A 19,924-nucleotide genomic window follows, 5' to 3' on the forward strand; every position below is an offset into this window, starting at 1 on the left:
AAGTGATCCTAGGATCTTGTCATTGTTAAGGAGACAGGTGGGGGTGAACTCAGAATTTGCAAGTACTAGGTATTTTGTTCAATGTTATATCAGCAAGAGTGGAACTTAGAGGTTCTAGGAATTAGAAGTTTGTGTAGAGGTGGTGATCCTAGGGTACTGCAGAAGTGAAGTGAATTGAAGAGATGAATTTGGAATTTGGGGGCATGTCATCATTTTAGAGGGATGCAGAGTTTAACGGTATGATAGTGATGGGTCTTGGATCTCCGCTCCTACCATTCTTCAAAATCATTGCGTTCAAATGCTCCACTACATGCCTGCACATTAATATTCCTACATCACATACTGATCTTAAAGCATTACTCCACTGATTTCCTCAGTGTCAGTAAGATCCTGTTTATGTTTCTGTTTAAATGTACTTGAGCATGAAATTTTGGTTTCTTATCCATATTTCCTAACATGCATTACTGGTGTATGCTTTACAAGTAGAAGCAGAAAATTTCGCACACCATGAAAAATTTGCTAAATTATGCAGCCTACAAGTAATATGATAGCTTTGGTAAATTTATTAAAAATTTACTGTTTATAGCTTCCAAATTAAAATATTCAAACATGTATAAGGTTTTTTAAAAATTAATTTAAATCATCCATTTTTAAGTAACAGAAAACCCCAATCACAAATGCTATTTCTCCCCCTCCCCTCATGTAGTTTAAATGATTTATTATAGAAAACAGCACTTAAACAAAATAAAATGCGAGTATAGCCTAAAATAAAGCTTTGATAATTCTATCTTTAATTTTTTTTAAAAAATTGGACAAAGCCAAGAAATTTTCAAAGCCATACAAACTGAAATGACCTACCCTTCTATTATTCAATGCTCTAATGCATACAAAACATGCTGAGAAATTCTGCAAATTGTGTATATGCTCAGATGTGATTAAAAGCCAAAGTCTGGATGACTAAACTTGAGAAATGCTGAGGCCTTGAAGTAACAATCTTAATGAAGTTACTAAAAGAAGATGTATCGAACAGAGAATTTAGTGGGTAATTTTAACAGTGTTGTGAAATATACTATTTTCGAACATCGGAAATTTCAGGTACTGAAGGAAATGGTAATACATTGGTGATAAATATGTACATATTTAGAGAGTTATCTTCAAGGTTAAAGATTGACATAGAAATAGTTACAAAGGATAAAGACTTTGGGATATATATCCAATGCAAGAATTTTTAAATCTGAAATACTCATATCCCTATGTCAAACATCAAGCATGACACTTTCTTAAAATTAATTAATTACAACTAATTGGCTCATTTATTAAATTATCAATCATAACTGAAAGTGTAAGATATAAATCAATTAAATTTAATGGTAACAAGAAATGAGGAGCGTACGGGCAAAGAATGAACAGGTAGAAAAACCAAATAAGTAAAAGTGAACAAAGCAAATTACAACAATTGTGTGAAAAAAATTTGGATATAATTTTACATGTTTTTGGATTCTCCACCAAATCCAAACTTTTACTAAGAGTAAATGTGTAATTAATGATTTAAGTTTTTAAAAAATTGTTACAATTTGTATGTTTGTATGTTTGAAATATTTTAAATAATGTTTACCTGGCCTGTATACACAGATATGAGATGCCCAAGTCTTGTTTCACTATTAGCTGAAGAAAATTAAGTTAGCAAGTGACAGTTCCCAGCAAACAACTATGTCAGCAAACTGCAACAAAATTTGTCCTCCTCTGGTCAATGTAAAATGTGTAACAACCAAATCCTCCTTTTTTTTGCAGTCTAAATGGCTTTTTCTAAGTCTAAGTATCATCAGTAGCACATCACCTTTTCAATAAGCACCGAAAGAACTGCAGATGCTGCAAATCAGGAACAAAACCAGAACTTGCTGGAAAGGCTCAGCAGGTCTGGCAGCATCTGTTAAGAAAACAGAGTTAACGTGTCGGGTCTGGTGACCCAACCCCCTCAGAACATGAAGCGATACTATACCTCTACAAATCATTGGTCAGACCACATTTGGAGTATTGTATTCAGTTCCTCAGAACTGATGGTAGCTAGGAAAATGTCAGTTTATATGCAGAAAATAGGGAGGGGGATGGGGTAGGGAGCAAACGATAGGATAAAAGGATAGAGAGAGAGAAGAGCAGTTGGACAGACAACGGAGCTGATAATAAGAGACAACAAGGTGCAGAGCTGGATGAACACAGCAGGCCAAGCAGCAGCATAGGAGCAGAAAGGCTGACGTTTCGGGCCTAGACCCTTCATCAGATTTCACTGTTAATGACTAACAATTGTCAGTGTGTGATGGTAGGCTATGTGATAACAAGCCCTGGTGTGTGGGGTAGGGAGCTATGACATGGGAGAGTTTAGGGCCTAAAATGATTGAACTCAGTAGTCAGTCAGAGGGCTGCAGAGTCCCCAAGCAGAAAATGAGGTGTTACAATTATCTAGAGATTACTTTTTGTAATCTGCTTGGCTAAGGTCATCCTCACCCTCAATGACTTCTCTTTTAAATCCTCATTTTCTTCAGGTCAAAGGGGTGGCCATAGGTATCCGCATGGGTCCCAGTTATGCCTGTCTCTTCACGGGGTACGTGGAACATTTCTTGTTCCAGCCCTATTCTGGCTCCCACCCACAACTCTTTTTCCGATATCATCAGTGCTGCTTCCCTCTCTTGTCCCAAATTGGAAAAATTCATAAATTTCGCTTCCAATTTCCACTCCGCCTTCACTTTCAACTGGTCTCTCTGACTCCTTCCTTCCCTCCTTGACATCGGTTTTCATTTCTGGGGATAGACTGGCCACTAATATCCACGATAAACCCACTGACTCCCACAGCTACCTGGACTATACATCCTTGCACCCTGCTTCCTGTAAAGACTCGATCCCATTCTCTTAGTTCCTCATTCTTCGTCGTATGTTCAGATGAAGCCAACTTCGACAAGGGAGCCTCCAAATTGTCCAACTTCTTCCTCAACTGAGGATTCCCCAGCTCTGTTGTCGACAGGGCCCTCAACCCGGTCCAATCCATCTTCTGCACTTCTGCCCTCACTCCCTCTTCCTTCCTGCAACAGCGATAGGGCTCTCCTTGTCCTTACCGACCATCCCACCAGCATCCACATCCAGAAGATCATCAGATGCCATTTCTGCCACCTCTAACAAGATGTCACCACTAGACACATATTCCCTGCCCTCCCTTGTCCACCTTCTGTAGGGGCCGTTCCCTCCAGGACACCTTTGTTCACTCCTCCTTCACCCCCAACACCTCCCCACGCAACCAGCGAAGGTGTAATACCTGCCCATTTACCTCCTCACTCCCCTCCCCCTGGTATCCAAGGACCCAAACATACCTTCCAAGTGAAGCAACACTTCACCAGAATCTAGTCTACAGCATTTGCTGCACACAATGTGGTCTCCTCTACATTGAGGAGACGAAGCATAGACTTGGTGACTGCTTCACAGAACATCTACGTTCTGCTTGCAAAAAAGGCCCTGAGCTTCTAGTTGCATGCCACTTGAGCACACTGGATGCTGCCAGATCTGCTGAGCTTTTTCAGCAACTTCTGTTTTTATACCTTTTCAATTTCTGCTGAGGCAATTTTCTTAAAAATTTAGGAGAACGTTCATGGCTTATTTATGTAAGATCACATGTATGATAAACCTTTAAAAAATTTAAAAGAAGTCCTGTAATTTGCAACTTTCAAAAGGATCAAGAATGAGCAGGCAAAGATTTAAAGTAAATTGCAAAAGCAGCAATTTATTTTTCAGAGTAAGTAATTAGGCTCTGGAATGCATTCCCTGGAAGTGTGGTAAAGGCAGGCATTTAAGAAGGCATTAGATGATTATTTGAATAGAAACTGTGCAGGGCTTATAGGGAAAGGAAGGAGAATGGCACTTGGGCAAAAAGCTCATTTGAACAGCTGGTGCAGGCATGACGTGTTGAATGGCCTTGGTCTTTTTGATCAGTAGAGGGAAAATCAAGCATTACAGGAAAAGGGCAGCAAAGTGGACTTGAGGAATGTCAGATCAGCCATGGTCCTGTTGAATGATAGAGCAGGCTCAAGAGGCTGAACTTGACAATTCTGAGATTCTGCAGTGTATTTTGGAGGGTGATTTTCAAAATTGAGACAATCAAGCTTCCAAGCTCTGGAATGACTGTACCATTTATTCCAAGTTGAAAGTTTGTGTTATAAAAAAGTATTTTACCAAGGGTCTTTACGTATATACTGGCACAAACAAATTTTGTCAAGAAGGCAAATGCAAACAGGAAAATGTTAAAACTAAAGTTTTGCTTATTTATGAAACTTTACAAGAAAGGCCACATTCTGAAAAGATACTTCAGCCAAATTATGCAACAATTTATTTATACTACACAGTGGTATTTATATTTGAATCAGCAGTTACAAAACAGTTTACTTATTTTTCAGAAAGCAAAAATATTTCACCATCTCTGCAGAGATGCCTTTCACACATGTAACAGATGGGTGGGTTCCAACAGTATACTCTACAATGTCAAAACTTTGAGTATTACTCAAAGTGACAGAATTCAAAGTTATAAAACATTTTAAAGCAACATTTGTAAACACAATGTACAAGTCATATTCCATCTGATGTAAAGAGAACACCAAGAAAGAATACAGTATATTGACTTTAATGTACAAAACCACACACTCAGATAATCTTCACGAAGTAAAGCCCTGTACATTTCATTTAAGAATATGATGTGATCTACATAATTTATATATACACAAAAACGTTTTACAGATTGTCCTTCATACTTGCGTGGCTGAATATGCTACCCTGTAAAGGAAACAAACAACCATTCATCATAACTAATTTTCTCATAATTACTGACTCAAATGGAAATCAATAAAGAGAGTTGGGAAGATTAATAAAAATGCTTCCAGGTAACCGCTAGAAGAAACATTACGGACACTGAGCTGAAATCCCTCTCTTTTACACTTTGTAAACTCAAGTCACTTAGCAGCAGTTTTCCAATTCATAGATTATGGTTGAAGTGTTTTACTGCAAAATTATATTACATTAAAGTATTTTAGAGTGAAGGTCACACAAAAACCAGTTGTGTGCAGACTCACTCAATTACATCAAATAGTTATCAGTGCTAAAATACTCAAATTTAAACCTAAGCTAAAAGCAATTCAAATATAAGAACAGGTCTAACAATTAAAGTAGATAATTCAACTAAATAAGCTTACATTGTTTTTAGTAATCACATAACTTTTAAGTTTCAATAATTAAAATTGAGTTTAATTAAACTATACACACCATTTTTTTTTTACAAAAATTGACAGTCATGCCTAACTGAACATGTCTATTGAAAAATAAACAGGATTAGTTTATTTCATATCATTACATGTACTTTCATTACTTCTGTAAACCATGGTACATCATAAGCCTAAAAAAAGGATTTTTCACCTATTTACACACAAATTTCTGATCTATAAATATTAATTTTAACAAAACTTTCATTTGCACCAGTTCAATCTCACATTCATTCGTTCGGCTTGCATATTTTCATTTTCTCCTGCTATTGAAATATAGCAGCCATCATCACATTCCTCTTCAAGGTAAAATACTTCCACTATAGCTTAAAACCGATCATGCACCAAATAGAGTTTCATAATGTTTATCCCAAGATATTCGTGTTTTCAATAATGTTCAGATGGAGGAAATGGTTAAAATTTACTTAACTTTAATTTGCACCCGAATTTAAATGAAAAAACTGCACTAAGATAGGTTTCACTTACTTTGTATTAGTCAAATGAACTATTTTCTTCATAAAATGTCCTGCCATGTGAAGCGCAAGACCAGTTTTAAAACTGTTAAAAATATCAGGGGTAACAGAATACAGGGTAACATTTAACTTCGTCCTTAATTTGGTGCTTCTCGTGTGCTTCGCATGTTTTTATGCAAAATGATTCTTTCTCCTCCTCCACTCAAGGCATTAGAAAAACGTTTCTTTCATTTAAAACAATTTTGCAATCAGCTGTTTGGTTGAAAAGTCATAGCATAATGAATGCAAGGTTAAATCAGCCTAGAACTTCTCAGAAAGTGAATGAGCACTTTGTAGACAAAGATATATTGTGTAATCGTTTGCACCATTAACATTCGTTGCTGTCTGAGCAGATTCAGCATGGTTGTAATGTCCAGAGTCTGGAATAAAAAAAAATAAAGAAAATATTTAGACATTTACTATATCATACATGAAAGCTAGAGAATCTGGAGAAATACACAGTGATGTCTTGAAAAGAGTTCATATTACAGAACAGGTGGTGCTGCAGGTCTTAAAACGCATAAAGGTAGATAAATCCCCAGGACTTGATCAAGTATTTCTCAGAACTTTGTGTGAAGCTAGGGAAGAGATTGCTAGGCCCCTTGCAGAGATATTTGTATCACTGACAGCCACGGGCGAGGTGCTGGAAGACTTGAGGTTGGCAAATCGGTGCCACTAAAGGCTGTAAGGAAAAGTTAGGGAATTATACACCAGTGAGTCTGACGTCAGTGGAGAGCAAGTTGTTGGAGGAGATTCTGAGGGACAGAATTTACATGCATTTAGAGTGGCAAGGACAGAATAGGGATAGTCAACATGGCTTTGTGCATGAAATTGTATCTCACTAACCTGATTTGAGTTTTTTGAAGAACTGACTGAGAAGATTAATGAAGGCAGAGCAGAAGACGTTGTTTACATGGACTTCAGCAAAGTGTTCGATAAGGTTCCAAAATGGTAGACTGGTAAGTTACGGTTGGATCATAAGGAATCCAGGGGAGAGCTTGCCAATTGTATATAAAACAGGCTCGAAGGTAGGAGGTCTGTGACCAGCAGTGTGCCACAAGAATTGATAGTGGATCCACTGTTTATCATCATTTACGTGAATGAATTGGATGTGAATATAGGAGGTATGATTAGTAAGTTTGCAGATGATACCAAAATTGATGGTGCACTGGACACTGAAGAAATTTATTTTAGAGTACAATGGGATCTTGATCAGCTGGGCCAATGGGTCAAGGAGTGGCAGATTGAGTTTAATTCAGATAAATACGAGGTGCTGTACTTTGGAAAGGCAAACCAGGGCAGGCCTTATACACTTAATGGTAAGGTCCTGGGGAGTGTTGCTGAATAAAGAGACTAGGAGTGAAAGTGCATAGTTCCTTGAAAGCGGTAGACAGAATAGCATTTGGGAGTTAGAATGGCATGTTACGGCTGTACAGGACATAAATTAGGCCACATTTAGAATACTCCATTCACTTCTGGCCTCCCTGCTATAGCAAAGAGGTTGTTAAGCTTGAGATTGCACAAAAGATTTGCAAGGATGTTGCTGGGGTTGGAGTGTTTGAGCTATAGGGAGAGGCTGAATAGGCTGGGGCTATTTTCCCTGGAGCGGAGGTCACGAGGCTGAGGGGTGACCTTCTAGAGACTTATGAAATCATGAGGGGCATTGATAGTGTGAATGGCCAAGGTCTTTTTCCTAGGGTAGGGGAGTCCAAAACTAGAGGGCATAGGTTTATGATGAGAGGGGAAAAGATTTAAATGAGACCCAAGGGGGAACTTTTTCATGCAGAGGGTAGTGTGTGTACGGAATGAGCTGCCAGAAGTGGTGGAGGCATTTAAAACATTTAAAATGCATCTGGATGGGTACATCAAAAGAAATAGTTTAAAAGGATAGGGGCCAAATGTTGGCAAATGGGACAAGATTAATTTAGGATATCTGGTCAGCATGGATGAGTTGAACCAAAGAGTCGGTTTCCATGCTGTATGTTTCTATGACTCTGTTGGCAACAGCTGTTTGCTATCATCATCTCTTTCCTCAAAGAAGCAAGTTTTACCCCAGTATTTCAAACAACCATCCTAGCTTCAACCACTGCTTTCTCACCAAAGTCCTTCCTGACATTGAACTATATTTTTGTCCCTTCTGTATGACGATGTCAAGATCCTAGAACTTCCTCCCTAATGGCATTGTGGGTATTTTACACCAAATGGTCTGCACTGATTCAAAGAGGCAGCTTATCACCTCCTTCTTAAGGGCAACTAGGGCTGGGCAATAAATGCTGTCTCAAATAAAATTTTAAAAATTGACATTACTAAGAAGTTGCTTTACCTTTGCCCATAAGAGGCACAACAAAGTGGCAAGACATTTTCAAAGAAGTCCTGATGAAATTCAATCTGAGGACAAACTTGGTGGGTCTGTTGAATAATTAAACCCCAGCATTTACAAGGTGTGCCAAACAGATTTCTTAGTCTAATGCTCAAATCATTACTTCAAGATGTCATCATATATTACTACATCAGCCACCAAGAACATCTCTGTGCAAAGATCCTGTAGATAAAGCATGTGATGGAAAGGGTTGTTTTGAAAGTTCATTTCAGAAAGTCTGTGGGGCTGAATCAGATAATTCCAATTCTTCCTCTCAGAGGTAGGATCACAGCATGACATTACTTTAGAGATAACAAGGTGTACAGCTGGATAAACACAGCAGGCCAAGCAGCATCAGAGGAGCAGGAAGGCTGACGTTTCAGGCCTAGACCCTTCTTCAGAAAATGGGTCTTCAGCTTGGCCTGCTGTGTTCATCCAGCTCTACACCTTGTTATCTCAGATTCTCCAGCATCTGCAGTTCCTACTATCTCATGACATTACTTTAGCCAAGTTTGCTTGCTCAGTACAGCAGTCATACTAGATTGTTTCTGGACACTACATGGAGATTAAAACTTTAATGGCAAACAAAAGAAAAGGTGAGCTTCATGGATGATAATGAATGGTTGAATAATCTGGCATTAATAGTTGACATCACCAAGTTTCTTTCAAACTTGTATTTGAAAATGCAACGGAAGAATCAGTCAAAAAAGTGTACGAGTGTTCATTCAGAAATTAGGTATGCTACAGAAACAGCTGATCAGGAAGAAAACTGACCACTTCACAACTCTTTTCAGTAAGTCATGCTCAGTCAACCATAAACAGCACCACATTGATTGGTAGCTTGGGAGAAGAACTGAAGCACAGATTTACATATTTCAGTAAGCACAATGATGAGCTGAAACAGTTTGCAGAACTATTTTTAACAGATGCCATCAAAGCCAAATGAACATACTGAAATGCAAAATGACTGTGACACGATGATAGCTTTTGGAGAACATGACATTCAGACATTTTACAGTTGATATGGTCCATCAGTTTTTACTCAGATGTATCAAACCATGCTGTTTGATCCAATGCATTGTTTGGCAGTACATACTGTCACAAATGGTCCTTTTCACTCTGAGAAAAGCTAAATCAAAATGAAAGTTAGACTTGATGAAGGGGTATCTATCTGGAATGCTCTGTGTAGTTACATCAAGTAGACAAGACGACAATGGCTTCTTTTGCAAGCAAAGACAATACTAGATAACTCAGTGAATCGCAGTTCAACATGACGGAGAGAAGACAAGACATTTGAAGCTCTCTGGTAAATTTATATACTCTTCTTGTACAAATCCATAGTGACATAAATTTCCAATCGTCGGATAGTTTTTTACTCAAACCTTACACAATACCCCCATATGTCATAGAGTTATAGAACTGTACAGTACAGAAACAGATGCTTTGGTCCAACTCATCCAGGCTGACAAGATATCCTAAATTAATCTAATCTCATTTGCCTATATTTGGCATATCCCTCTAAACCATTTCTATTCATGTATCCATCCAGATGCCTTTTAAAATGTTGCAATTGAAGTAGCTTTCACTACTTCCTCTGGCAACTCATTCCATACACGCACCATCCTCTGAGAAAAAGCTGCCTCTCTCAGGTCCCTTTTAAATCTTACCCCTCTCACCTTAAACCTATGCCCTCTAGTTTAGGACAATCTTACCCTGGGAAAAAGACCTTGGCTATTCACCCTATCCGTGCCCTTCATGATTTTGTAAGCTCCTATAAAGGTCACCTCCCAGACTCTGATGCTCCAGGGAAAATAGCCCCAGTCTATTCAGGCTCTCCCTGCAGCTCAAGCCCTCTAACCTCAGCAATATCCTTGTAAAACTTTTCTGCACCCTCTAAAGTTTAACAACATCTTTCCTATAGCAGGGAGACCAGAAGTGAACAGAGTATTCCAAAAGTGGCCTAACCAATGTCCAACAGCTACCAACTCCATTACTTAATGCACTGACCAGTGTGCCAAACGCCTTCTTCACTACCCTGTCTACTGGTAACTCCACCTTCAAGGAATTATGAACCTGAACCACTAAGTCTTTTCATTCAGCACACTTCCAAGGACACTACTGCTAAGTGTGTAAGTCCTGCCCTGAGGAAACAAAAAAACAGGAATAATGTTGTCTGTCATATGAAATCATGACAAGATCTTGGAGATAGACATTTGCAGAAACTTCAGTGTTGCTACGTTTTATTTTGAAATAGTCCTGTGAAGCATCTTGGGGCGTTTTATATATTAAAGCTAGACAAAATAAGTGATTTTTTTTGGGTACAACAGGTGCATATACAAATACATATTTTACAGGAAAATGTATCAACAATAATGCAGCTATAATGGGGAGATTTTAATTTTAGAGTGCAAGAAGCTGAACTCGATTAGCAAAATTGAGAACTAAGAGGAGGGAATGGCCATATTACACATGTACAACAGGATAAGCAATGAACATGAATTAGTTAATTTATCAACATAGTAGGATTTATTCTGATGCGCTGTTTGGAAAAAGAGAAGTAAGATTTACAAACTCAGATTATAACTTTAAATAAAGGTAAATTTTAGGGATGAGCCATAAACTGACTGCAGTAAACTAGGCTGAACTGCTGTTGGGCAAACCTAAAGATTAATAGCACATGTGCAGTTAAACAATAAGGTAGCAGTCAAGGTCAAATTAAAAGGCTTATAAAAACATGCAAAAAGAAGTGGAATTCAGCCAACAGCAACAGCTATAAGGAAAATCAATAATGAGATACAAAAAAATACAAAAGGAAGAACATTTAGAAAAAAAGCTTCAAGAGACATCAAACTGATAATGGTACTTTTCATAAATACATTAAATGAAAGAACGGTAGAGGGGAATTGTGGTCTTTGGACAGAAACAGGCAAGATTCTTATGGGTGGTGAAGAAATGATAGCCCTGTTGAATGATTACTTTGGATCTAAGTTCATCTTGAAAAGAGACACAAAATACTAGAAGTTACAAAGGGAGTGAAAATTAAGTCAAAAGGGGAGAAATTCACAGATTCAAAATGTATAAATACATAGTGAAATAAAAGCACTCAGAGCCAACAAATCTCTGGGGCATGATGTCCTCCATCCCAGGAACTAGGAAAAAAAAGGTAATGAAATTACAGATGAGCTGGTCACAAATTTTTCAGTGCTCTGCAGGTTCAGAAACTGTGCCTTCAGATTTGTAAATTGCAGAAGTCACTTAAGTGATGGGCAAAGTCGGAAGTCACACAACACCAGGTTATAGTCCAACAAGTGCTTTTGAAATCACAAGCTTTCGAAGCACTGCTCCTTCGTCAGGTGAACGTGGGACTTCTAACTATGTCCACCCCGGTCCGACTCCACTTGAAGTGCGGGAGAAGGGCACAAAGCAAATAAACACAGATCTGTTGGTTTATCACTTGTGCAGAAGTTGTTTGAACTTATCAGAATCAGATGATGTAGCTAGTTTAAAAAAAATAGGATAATCTTACCGCATTGTGCTCCAGACAGCCAATCATAATTTCCGATAAAATCACAACACCAGTCCTTCCTACACCGGCACTACAGTGTATAAGCAAAGGCATATCTGGATGTTTACTGTCTGCTGTACTATTGGTATGACGACGCACTGACTCAATTTCATCCAAATATGCTGTAAAAGCAATGAGATAATTAATAAGAAGAACCATTTATGCAATACAGCCAAAATGCTTCAGTATAAACATTGTTTTAAACTTAAGATGACAAGTGTTGTCAATCAGAATTCAATAAAACTCACATCGGAATCCTTTGATATCATCTGGACAGCCATTTTCTGGCCAGTCTGTATACTGCAAGTGCCACACTGTTCTCTCTTGCCCATTCAATAGATGTTTGATTTTCAACCCTGTAGTTGCATAACAACCCGAGTCTGTTCGAAATCGTGTAGTAATTTTGAATCTTCCATAGGTGACAGAGTTATTCCTGGAACCTAATCGAGGCCAATACCGAAAACTCTTCTCTCTCCCTCCTTCCTGTAAATGTTATTCAATATAAAAAAAAACTTGATTAACACTTGACATCAAATTCTGCAACTGGGATGCATACTCCAAGTAATTGTATTGTGAACAAAATTTGGGAGCCACTTTACAGAATATAACTTTCTTTAATGGGTGCAAGTACTAACTGATCAATAAAAAGGATGTACAAATTTCCTAAACGCTTTTGAGAAGTAAAATGAGATTACCATGTATTCGCCTCCCTCAACTGATGAATCAGGACTCCTCCATGTGGGAGGACACTTGGAGGACGCACAAAATACACAAAATATACTGTGGGTGGGGGATTTCAATCTTCATAAGCAAGAGTTGCTCAGCAGCAGCACTACCGGTCAGGTCCAAAGGGCATAGGTGCTAGACTGGGCCTGCAGCAGGTGGAGAGAGTATCAACAAGGTGGGGGGGCATATTTGACCTCATCCTTACTAGACTGCCTGCTGCAGGTGCAGCAGTCTAATACAGTATTTTGTAAGAGTGACCACCAGACAGTCCTCATGGAGACAACCTCCTGCCTTCACAGAGAAGAGCCTTCCATTATGCTGTGTGGTATTGTTGGCATGCTAACTGGGCCAGACTGCAAAGACATATAGCAATTCAAGACATGGTATCCATGAGGCAGTGTGGGCCATCAACAGCAGCAGAATCATACTCCAAAACAATCTGCAACCTTGAGGCCTGGCCTATTCCCCATTCATTCACTGAACCAGGATTGATCCCCAGGTTTGGTGCCCACCAGGCATACCTAGAAATGAAGTGTTAACCTGGTGATGTTACCCAACAGGTTTACTTGCTGCTTATGATGTTTATCACGCAAATGACAGACAGAGTTAAGCAATCCCACAACCAAAGGATCAGTTCTAAACTAAATGGTGGTAGACAATTAAACATCTCACTGGTGGAGGCAGCTCCATAAACGTATGCATCCTCAATGACAGAACAGTCCAGAACATCAGTGCAAAAATTAGGCTGAAGCATTTGCAACAATCCTCAGCCAGAACTGCCCAGTGAATGATCCATCTCGGCTTCTTCCAGTGGTTCCCAGCATTACTGATGCCAGTTTCCACTCCGTGCGATATCAGGAAACGGCTTGTACACTACAAAAGGTTATGGGCCCTGACAACATTCTACCAATAGTACTGAAGCCTTGTGCTCCAGTACTTGCCATTCTTCTAGCTAAGTTATCCAGTACAGTTAAAACACTGGCATCTACCAGATAATGTGGAAAATTGCTCAGGAATGTCCCGTGCACAAAAAGCAGGACAAATCCAACCCGGCCAATTACTGCCCCATCAGTCTACTCTCAATCATCAGTAAAGTGACGGAAGGCGTCATCAACAATGCTATCAAGCAACAACCGGTCCAGCAATAACCCACTCAGTGACACCCAGTTTGGGTTCTGCCAGGACCACTCTGCTCCTGGCCTCATGATAGCCTTGGTTCAAACATGGACAAAAGAGCTGGAATCCAGAGTTGAGGTGAGAGTGACAGCCCTCAACATCAAAGACATATTAGACTGTGTAGATCATCAAGAAACACTAGCAGGCAGACTTTCCTTTGGTTAAAGTCATACTTGGCACATAGGAAGATGGCTGTCATTGTTGGAAGTCAGTCACCTCAGCTTCAGGATATCCCTCAACGTAGTGTTCTTGGCCCAATTACAGTCAGGTGCTTCAACAATGACCTTCCCTTTCAAGGTCAGAAGTGGAGATGTTCACCAATGATTGCACAATATTCAATACCATTCGCAAGTTCTTGTATAATGAAGCAGCCATATTCAAGACCTGGACAATATCCAGGCTTGGGCTGACAACTGACAAATAACATTTGCTTCACACAAATGCAAGGCTATGACCAGCACCAATAAAAGAAAATTTAACCACCGCCCCTTGACATTCAATGATGTTACCATCACTGAATCCCCCCCTATCAACATCCTGGGAGGTTACCATTGACCAGAAACTCAACTGGACTCACCACATAAATACAGTGGCTACAACAGCAGGTCTGAAGTTAGAAATACTGTAGTGAGAATACTCATCTCCTGACTCTCTGGATCCTGTCCACCATCTCCAAGGCACAAGTCAAGAGTGTGACGTAACTCCCCATTTGCCTAAGGCATAACTCCAACAACACTCAAGATGCTTGACACCATCCAGAACATGGCAGCTGAACTGACTGGCACCAAAGTACCCACTCCCTCAACCACTGATATGTACTATCTACAAAATGCACTGCAGACGTTTGCCGAAGATCCTTCCAACATACAACTACTTCCATCCAGAAAGGTCAAGGACAGCAGATACCACCACGTGCAAGGTGCCTTCCAAGCCACTCACCATCCGGACTTAGAAATATAATCGCTGTTCCTTCCTTGTCACAGTAGAAATCCTGGAAGCCCCTCCCCAACGGCATTGTGGATCTACATCGACTGCGGCGGTTCAAGAAAGGAGCTCACTACCTCCTTCTCAAGGGCAACTAGAGATAGACAATAAATACTAGCCTGCCAGCTACACAAAAGTAGCACAACAGAACAGAACAAAAACTACTCCTAGGTTATCTCCACAAAGTAAATAGTTTCTTTAGGGATTGCATCTCCCTTTTAGAGCTAGAAAATAGAAATCATGAATGCTTTTGAACCCTTAGATTGCTCACAAGGGTCAATAGGGTTTCAGTGCAATTTCACAGAGATCCCCTTTTAGCATGGCATGGAGACAAATTCCTTATTTAATTAAGGATGGTGGACAGGTCTTAAAGCTGCAGGGTCAGAGGTGTTCATGCTGGAAAGCTGCAACGGTCAGCAAAAGACACAGTGCTTCAAAATGGAAGTTTCCTCTCACTAACCTTTCTAAACTTAGCAGTGATGAACAAAGGTTGTGCAATTAGGCCAGTACTATAGGTGATTATGGTTGAAATGCCATATACAACAAATTGCTCTTGCAGGCAGTGACAACCTCTACAGCTCTCTGAAGAGCTGCCATTGGCTGCTCACTTCCAAGCACCTAAAGCGTACCTGCTGGAGAAAGTGAAGGCAAAATGAATTTTTGTTCCTTCAGCTGTAAACAGACTGAACAAACCTAATCAGTTGCACACTGCCAGCCAAAACCTGGTCTCTGCAAAGAAGTGGTGGTGGTAAAAATAGCATGGGAGAACAGCGTATCAACTAACTTCATTTGAGTCCCAAATACCTTGTTCCTAGCCCCTCCCCAAGAGCCTGGAAATCCAGCTCATACTACTGTCAGCAGTATAAACACTTTGTTAATGAGTACTGCAAGCATGCAGAAATACATTTTTAAAATTCCAAACCCCATTCAGTCCAAGATTAAAAGTTAAGTTGATGAAGCTTGATTGAGGAATGCATTCTGGCACGATCAAGGGAAAAAGAAATCAAGCTTCCACTTAAGATGTTTTGCTCTAATTTGACATCTTATGGCTATTTATTAGAAGAAACTCAATGAGTACAAAGAAAACATGGATAGTAAATCAAGAGATACACAGCTTAAAGCAAATTAAGAAGTACCTCTTCTATTGTAACCATGGCAATGATAGCAACACCTTGCTCCCACACCATTTGCCAAAAATCAAGACAAGTGGTCTGGAGTGGTCCTTGTGTGGCAATGTAATTCCATTCCCTGCCTTCCACTATTATCTGTAATGAAAAGAAGATATTGACAACCATGGGCAAGTGAACAACAATTGTTTGTGACAAATGTTGGCAAAGTACTTAAATTCAACGAAATTTTCAGGATTGCCATACTTTTAACTTTTTGCAAACCAAAACAATTATTAAGCAAACCTAACTACCTTTATATGTGATGCATTTATGTAACCAGTATTGTTCTCTTTTGTAGGCACTAATTCCACCCTATTATCATCATAGGGAATAACATCAGCGAATCGATTTCTTTCAGCGTTTTCAGGTAGCAATGCTATGGTACATTCTGCTGTTGGGTTTTTCTTTGGAACTCTTTCATATTCTGTAAACACCATTTTCTGTTCTAGACGCTGCTCCAAGATTTTGCACTAAAATACAAAGCACATTTAAAAGAGCCATTTTATTTTAGAATGAACTTGCTGAAGCAGTCATGCAGTAAACAGATTTCCAAAGTATGTATCACCATTGAAAACACCTTTTTTCATTTTGCTTTAAGCAATTTGGAAGAATTTTTTTCTTTGCTAATTTTCTTGTCTCTACCAGGATTACTAACATTCACAGCAACCAATGAGGAATTGAGATGTATGGAGGTCTCTAAAAAAACTCAAGGAAGCTGTAATAATTACAATACTATTGGTTAGTTCAGTTTTTTTATTTTAAAAAAGACAGACCAATTTAGTCAAGCTATTTCATCCAGTTAGCTAATTAGCATTGTTTCTTACATTCACTCTTCTTAAAAAAATAGTCAGCTTTCTATTTAGGCCATGACAGCCCTCTATCACACTGGCATAAGAGGCAAACTGCAAACAAATATCATTTTCTAGAAATTTGAGTTTGGTGCAACTTCTATTTTGAATCGTACAGAAGGGACTTTTCGTCAGAATAAATTTTTAAAAAATCCAAGAATAAAAGTTATAAACTAGGTGCATCCTGAGCCTTATTTTTGATATGGTAAACATTTCAATAACCTAAAGCTAAGGCATGGCTCTCACTAAATTACAAATATAAAGATTTAAAGAAACTATTAGTTTCTTCCGTTAAAAAAACCTTACTAAAACACAACTTCGCTTTAAATTCTGAAAAATAAACTTTTAAGCCAAAAAGCCTTCACATGAAAGTAACTGGAAAGATTTTGAAACGAAAACAGAAATGCTGGAAAAGCTCAGCAGGTCTGGCAGCATCTGTGGAGAGAAAGTTCCCAATCCTGAGCTTTTCCAGCAATTTCTGTTTTTGCTTCTGATTTCCAGCATCCGCAGTTCTTTTTGTTTGTATATGGAAAGAATCTGAAATCATTTGAGAGTTCGGAAGTACATTTCATCATTAAAACTCTTTTCCCCTCACATTTTATAATTGTTAGCAACAATATTTGCCCTTTATCAATTTTGTCAGTAGTTATTTGTACAATGAAATTAACCAGACATGGCTACCTGATGGCTCAGTGGAAATTAAAGCTTAAATACTGACAACTATTTAGCAAACCACTGGCAATAAGGCAGTAGAAGCATAGTATGGCTTCAGTATGCTTGGATGAGGCACAAGGAGAAAAAGGTAACTGCACTTCTTTCACTCATTCATGGCATATAGCCATCTCAGGCTAGGCCAATATTTATTGTCCATGCCTAATTGCCCTTGAGCTGGTGGTGAGTTGTCTCTTGAGCCACTGCAATGTTCAGTTTTGTTAGGAAGGGAATTTCAGATATTAGCATCATGACAGTTGAAGGGGTGGCAATATAGTTCTAAGTCAGGACAGAATGTAGCTATCCAGGAAAGGTACGCTCTTCAAAATATTGTCACAGAATTTTTATTAGTGGATACTTATATATGCTTTTGTTGAAATGTACATGAGAAAGGCCTTTTAAATATTCACTTACAATGGTATTTTTACTATGAAAGTGTACTTGAAATATCTGCAAGTAAAATAACCTTAATGAATTTTACTTTAAAAAAATTCCTAAAGCTGAACCATTGTGTGTTACCATTTCATGAGGGTTAATAAGCACCCCCAAGGCTTCCATGTTTCACCTGTCTATTCACAGATACACAGTTCCAACATGAAGTATGAATAGGAACTAGGAACTCTGGCAAATTCTCTGCAGAAACGTGAAATTCCATTCTGTTGTATCTGAGGGCATGAGTAATCTCTAATATAGTAGATCACACAATTAACATTTTACTAATTCAACTGTTATTGCTGGTATCAAGAGTTTCAACAAACATCAGAACTTCAACAGTTCAATCTGCTAACAATCCAGCACTGCATATCTATAAATAACGTAAATGATATTAAATCATACTCTTTCATCATATGATGTCTTGATTGGCTCATCTTTAATAACATCAGGTAAAGGCTTTTGAAATGGTGTCAATCCATTTAATTCTGCCATTCTCAGTGGTCCAATTTTCCTAATATCTGATACACGAGTTCCTTTTCTTATATCCTTCAAGATTAAAGAATAATTTAAAAAATAAAAAATACATTAGTTAACAGGTGTAACAAGCAAGAGCACATTTATTATCAATGTACAAAACCTGCATGACAAAATTCTGTAGAGTCAGGAAGGCATGTGTAATGAACTGTTAATTAAACAACAGCATATAACTAAAAATATACCCTCAAACAGTTATTCCACAGGTAAAATATAAGAAGACAGAATAATTCAAATGAAGAAAGCAAATTTATTTATTTATTTATTTTTTTTTTTTAAAAATGGTCACAGACCAAAGCCAGATTTTCCAAAAACAACCTAATGCATAGCCATAAACAATAGACACCTTCATAATGAACTATTTACAATTCTTTCACATACCCCATTTCTCACCAAGATAGATAGCACAATGTCAAGGATTTTTTTTCTGAAGAAAGCATGATAATGGTAGATTTGAAAGAGAACAACACCCAAGGTGAAAGGAAAAACTAGTAACACCTAACGAAGATGCGAGACAGGGAAGTTCAATCATCACAGTTTGGTAGGAATAAGATCTAGACTATAACACATCAGTCCCATTAGCACGATGAATTCAGAAGGAGCAGAAATGAAGCTGGAAGAAAAACTTGAAAGAAATTCTGGGGAAGAGGGCAGTGAGGGGGCCACGGGCAATTAGTCCAGTGAATCAAAGACAACAGAAGAAACAGCAGAGAATTTTTAGAACAAAACAGTTTGAATTCTTTGCATTCACCATTAGAAATGAGGATGGAGATGGCAGGAAAAGGGCGATTCAAGAGAAGGGTTTGCATGGAGGAGAAATCTAGTGTTATTCTTTGCCTTCCTGGATGGGTTTTGCATAGGGTGCTGTTTCAGCACAGGAGCATAGAACCTTAAATGAGATAGTAGGAACTGCAGATGCTGGAGAATCTGAGATAACAAGGTGTAGAGCTGGATGAACACAGCAGGCCAAGCAGCATCAGAGGAGCAGGAAGGGTGACATTTCGGGCCTAGACCCTTCTTCAGAAATGGGGGAGGGGAAGGCGGATAGAAGATGGATAGAGGAGAAGATAGGTGGAGAGGAGACAGACAGGTCAAAGAAGCAGGGATGGAGCCAGTAAAGGTGAATGTAGGTGGGGAGTTAGGGAGGTGATAGGTCAGTCCAGGGAGGACAGACAGGTCAAGGGGGCGGGATGAGGTTAGTAGGTAGGAGATGGGGGTGGGGCTTGAGCTGGGAGGAAGAACAGGTCAGGGAGGCGGGGACGAGCTGGGCTGGTTTTGGGATGCGGTAGGGGGAGGGGAGATTTTGAAGCTTCTGAAGTCCACATTGATACCATTGGGCTGCAGGGTTCCCAAGCGAAATATGAGGTGCTGTTCCTGCAACCTTCGGGTGGCATCGTTGTGGCACTGCAGGAGGCCCAGGATGGCCATGTCGTCCAAAGAATGGGAGGGGGAGTTGAAATGGTTCGCGACTGGGAGGTGGAGTTGTTTAGTGCGAATGGAGGGTAGGTGTTCTGCAAAGCGGTCCCCAAGCCTCTGTTTGGTTTCCCCAGGTGAACATCTGCTTGATGTGGAAAGTCTTCTTGGGGCCTGGGATGGGGGTGAGGGGGGAGGTGT

The 19,924-nt window shown here is 39.2% G+C and overlaps 1 protein-coding gene across 2 annotated transcripts in view; it reads right to left on the bottom strand.

Moving 5' to 3' along the window:
- Nucleotides 1-4,346: 4,346 nt before the first annotated feature.
- ptpn21 (protein tyrosine phosphatase non-receptor type 21) overlaps nucleotides 4,347-19,924 on the bottom strand; it is an 89,988-nt gene continuing 74,410 nt past the window's right edge. For both annotated transcript variants that reach the window (XM_048600013.1, XM_048600014.1), the window contains 6 exons: nucleotides 18,179-18,322; nucleotides 16,034-16,252; nucleotides 15,750-15,878; nucleotides 11,976-12,210; nucleotides 11,689-11,849; nucleotides 4,347-6,183 (listed from right to left, as the gene is read on the bottom strand). In XM_048600013.1, coding sequence (XP_048455970.1) covers nucleotides 6,055-6,183; nucleotides 11,689-11,849; nucleotides 11,976-12,210; nucleotides 15,750-15,878; nucleotides 16,034-16,252; nucleotides 18,179-18,322 — 1,017 coding nt within the window. In that variant the 3' untranslated portion in view covers nucleotides 4,347-6,054. The remainder of the gene's footprint in view (nucleotides 6,184-11,688; nucleotides 11,850-11,975; nucleotides 12,211-15,749; nucleotides 15,879-16,033; nucleotides 16,253-18,178; nucleotides 18,323-19,924) is intronic.

The sequence above is a fragment of the Rhincodon typus genome, chromosome 8, assembly GCF_021869965.1.
Source record: "Rhincodon typus isolate 14 chromosome 8, sRhiTyp1.1, whole genome shotgun sequence".
NCBI classification, from domain to species: domain Eukaryota; kingdom Metazoa; phylum Chordata; class Chondrichthyes; order Orectolobiformes; family Rhincodontidae; genus Rhincodon; species Rhincodon typus.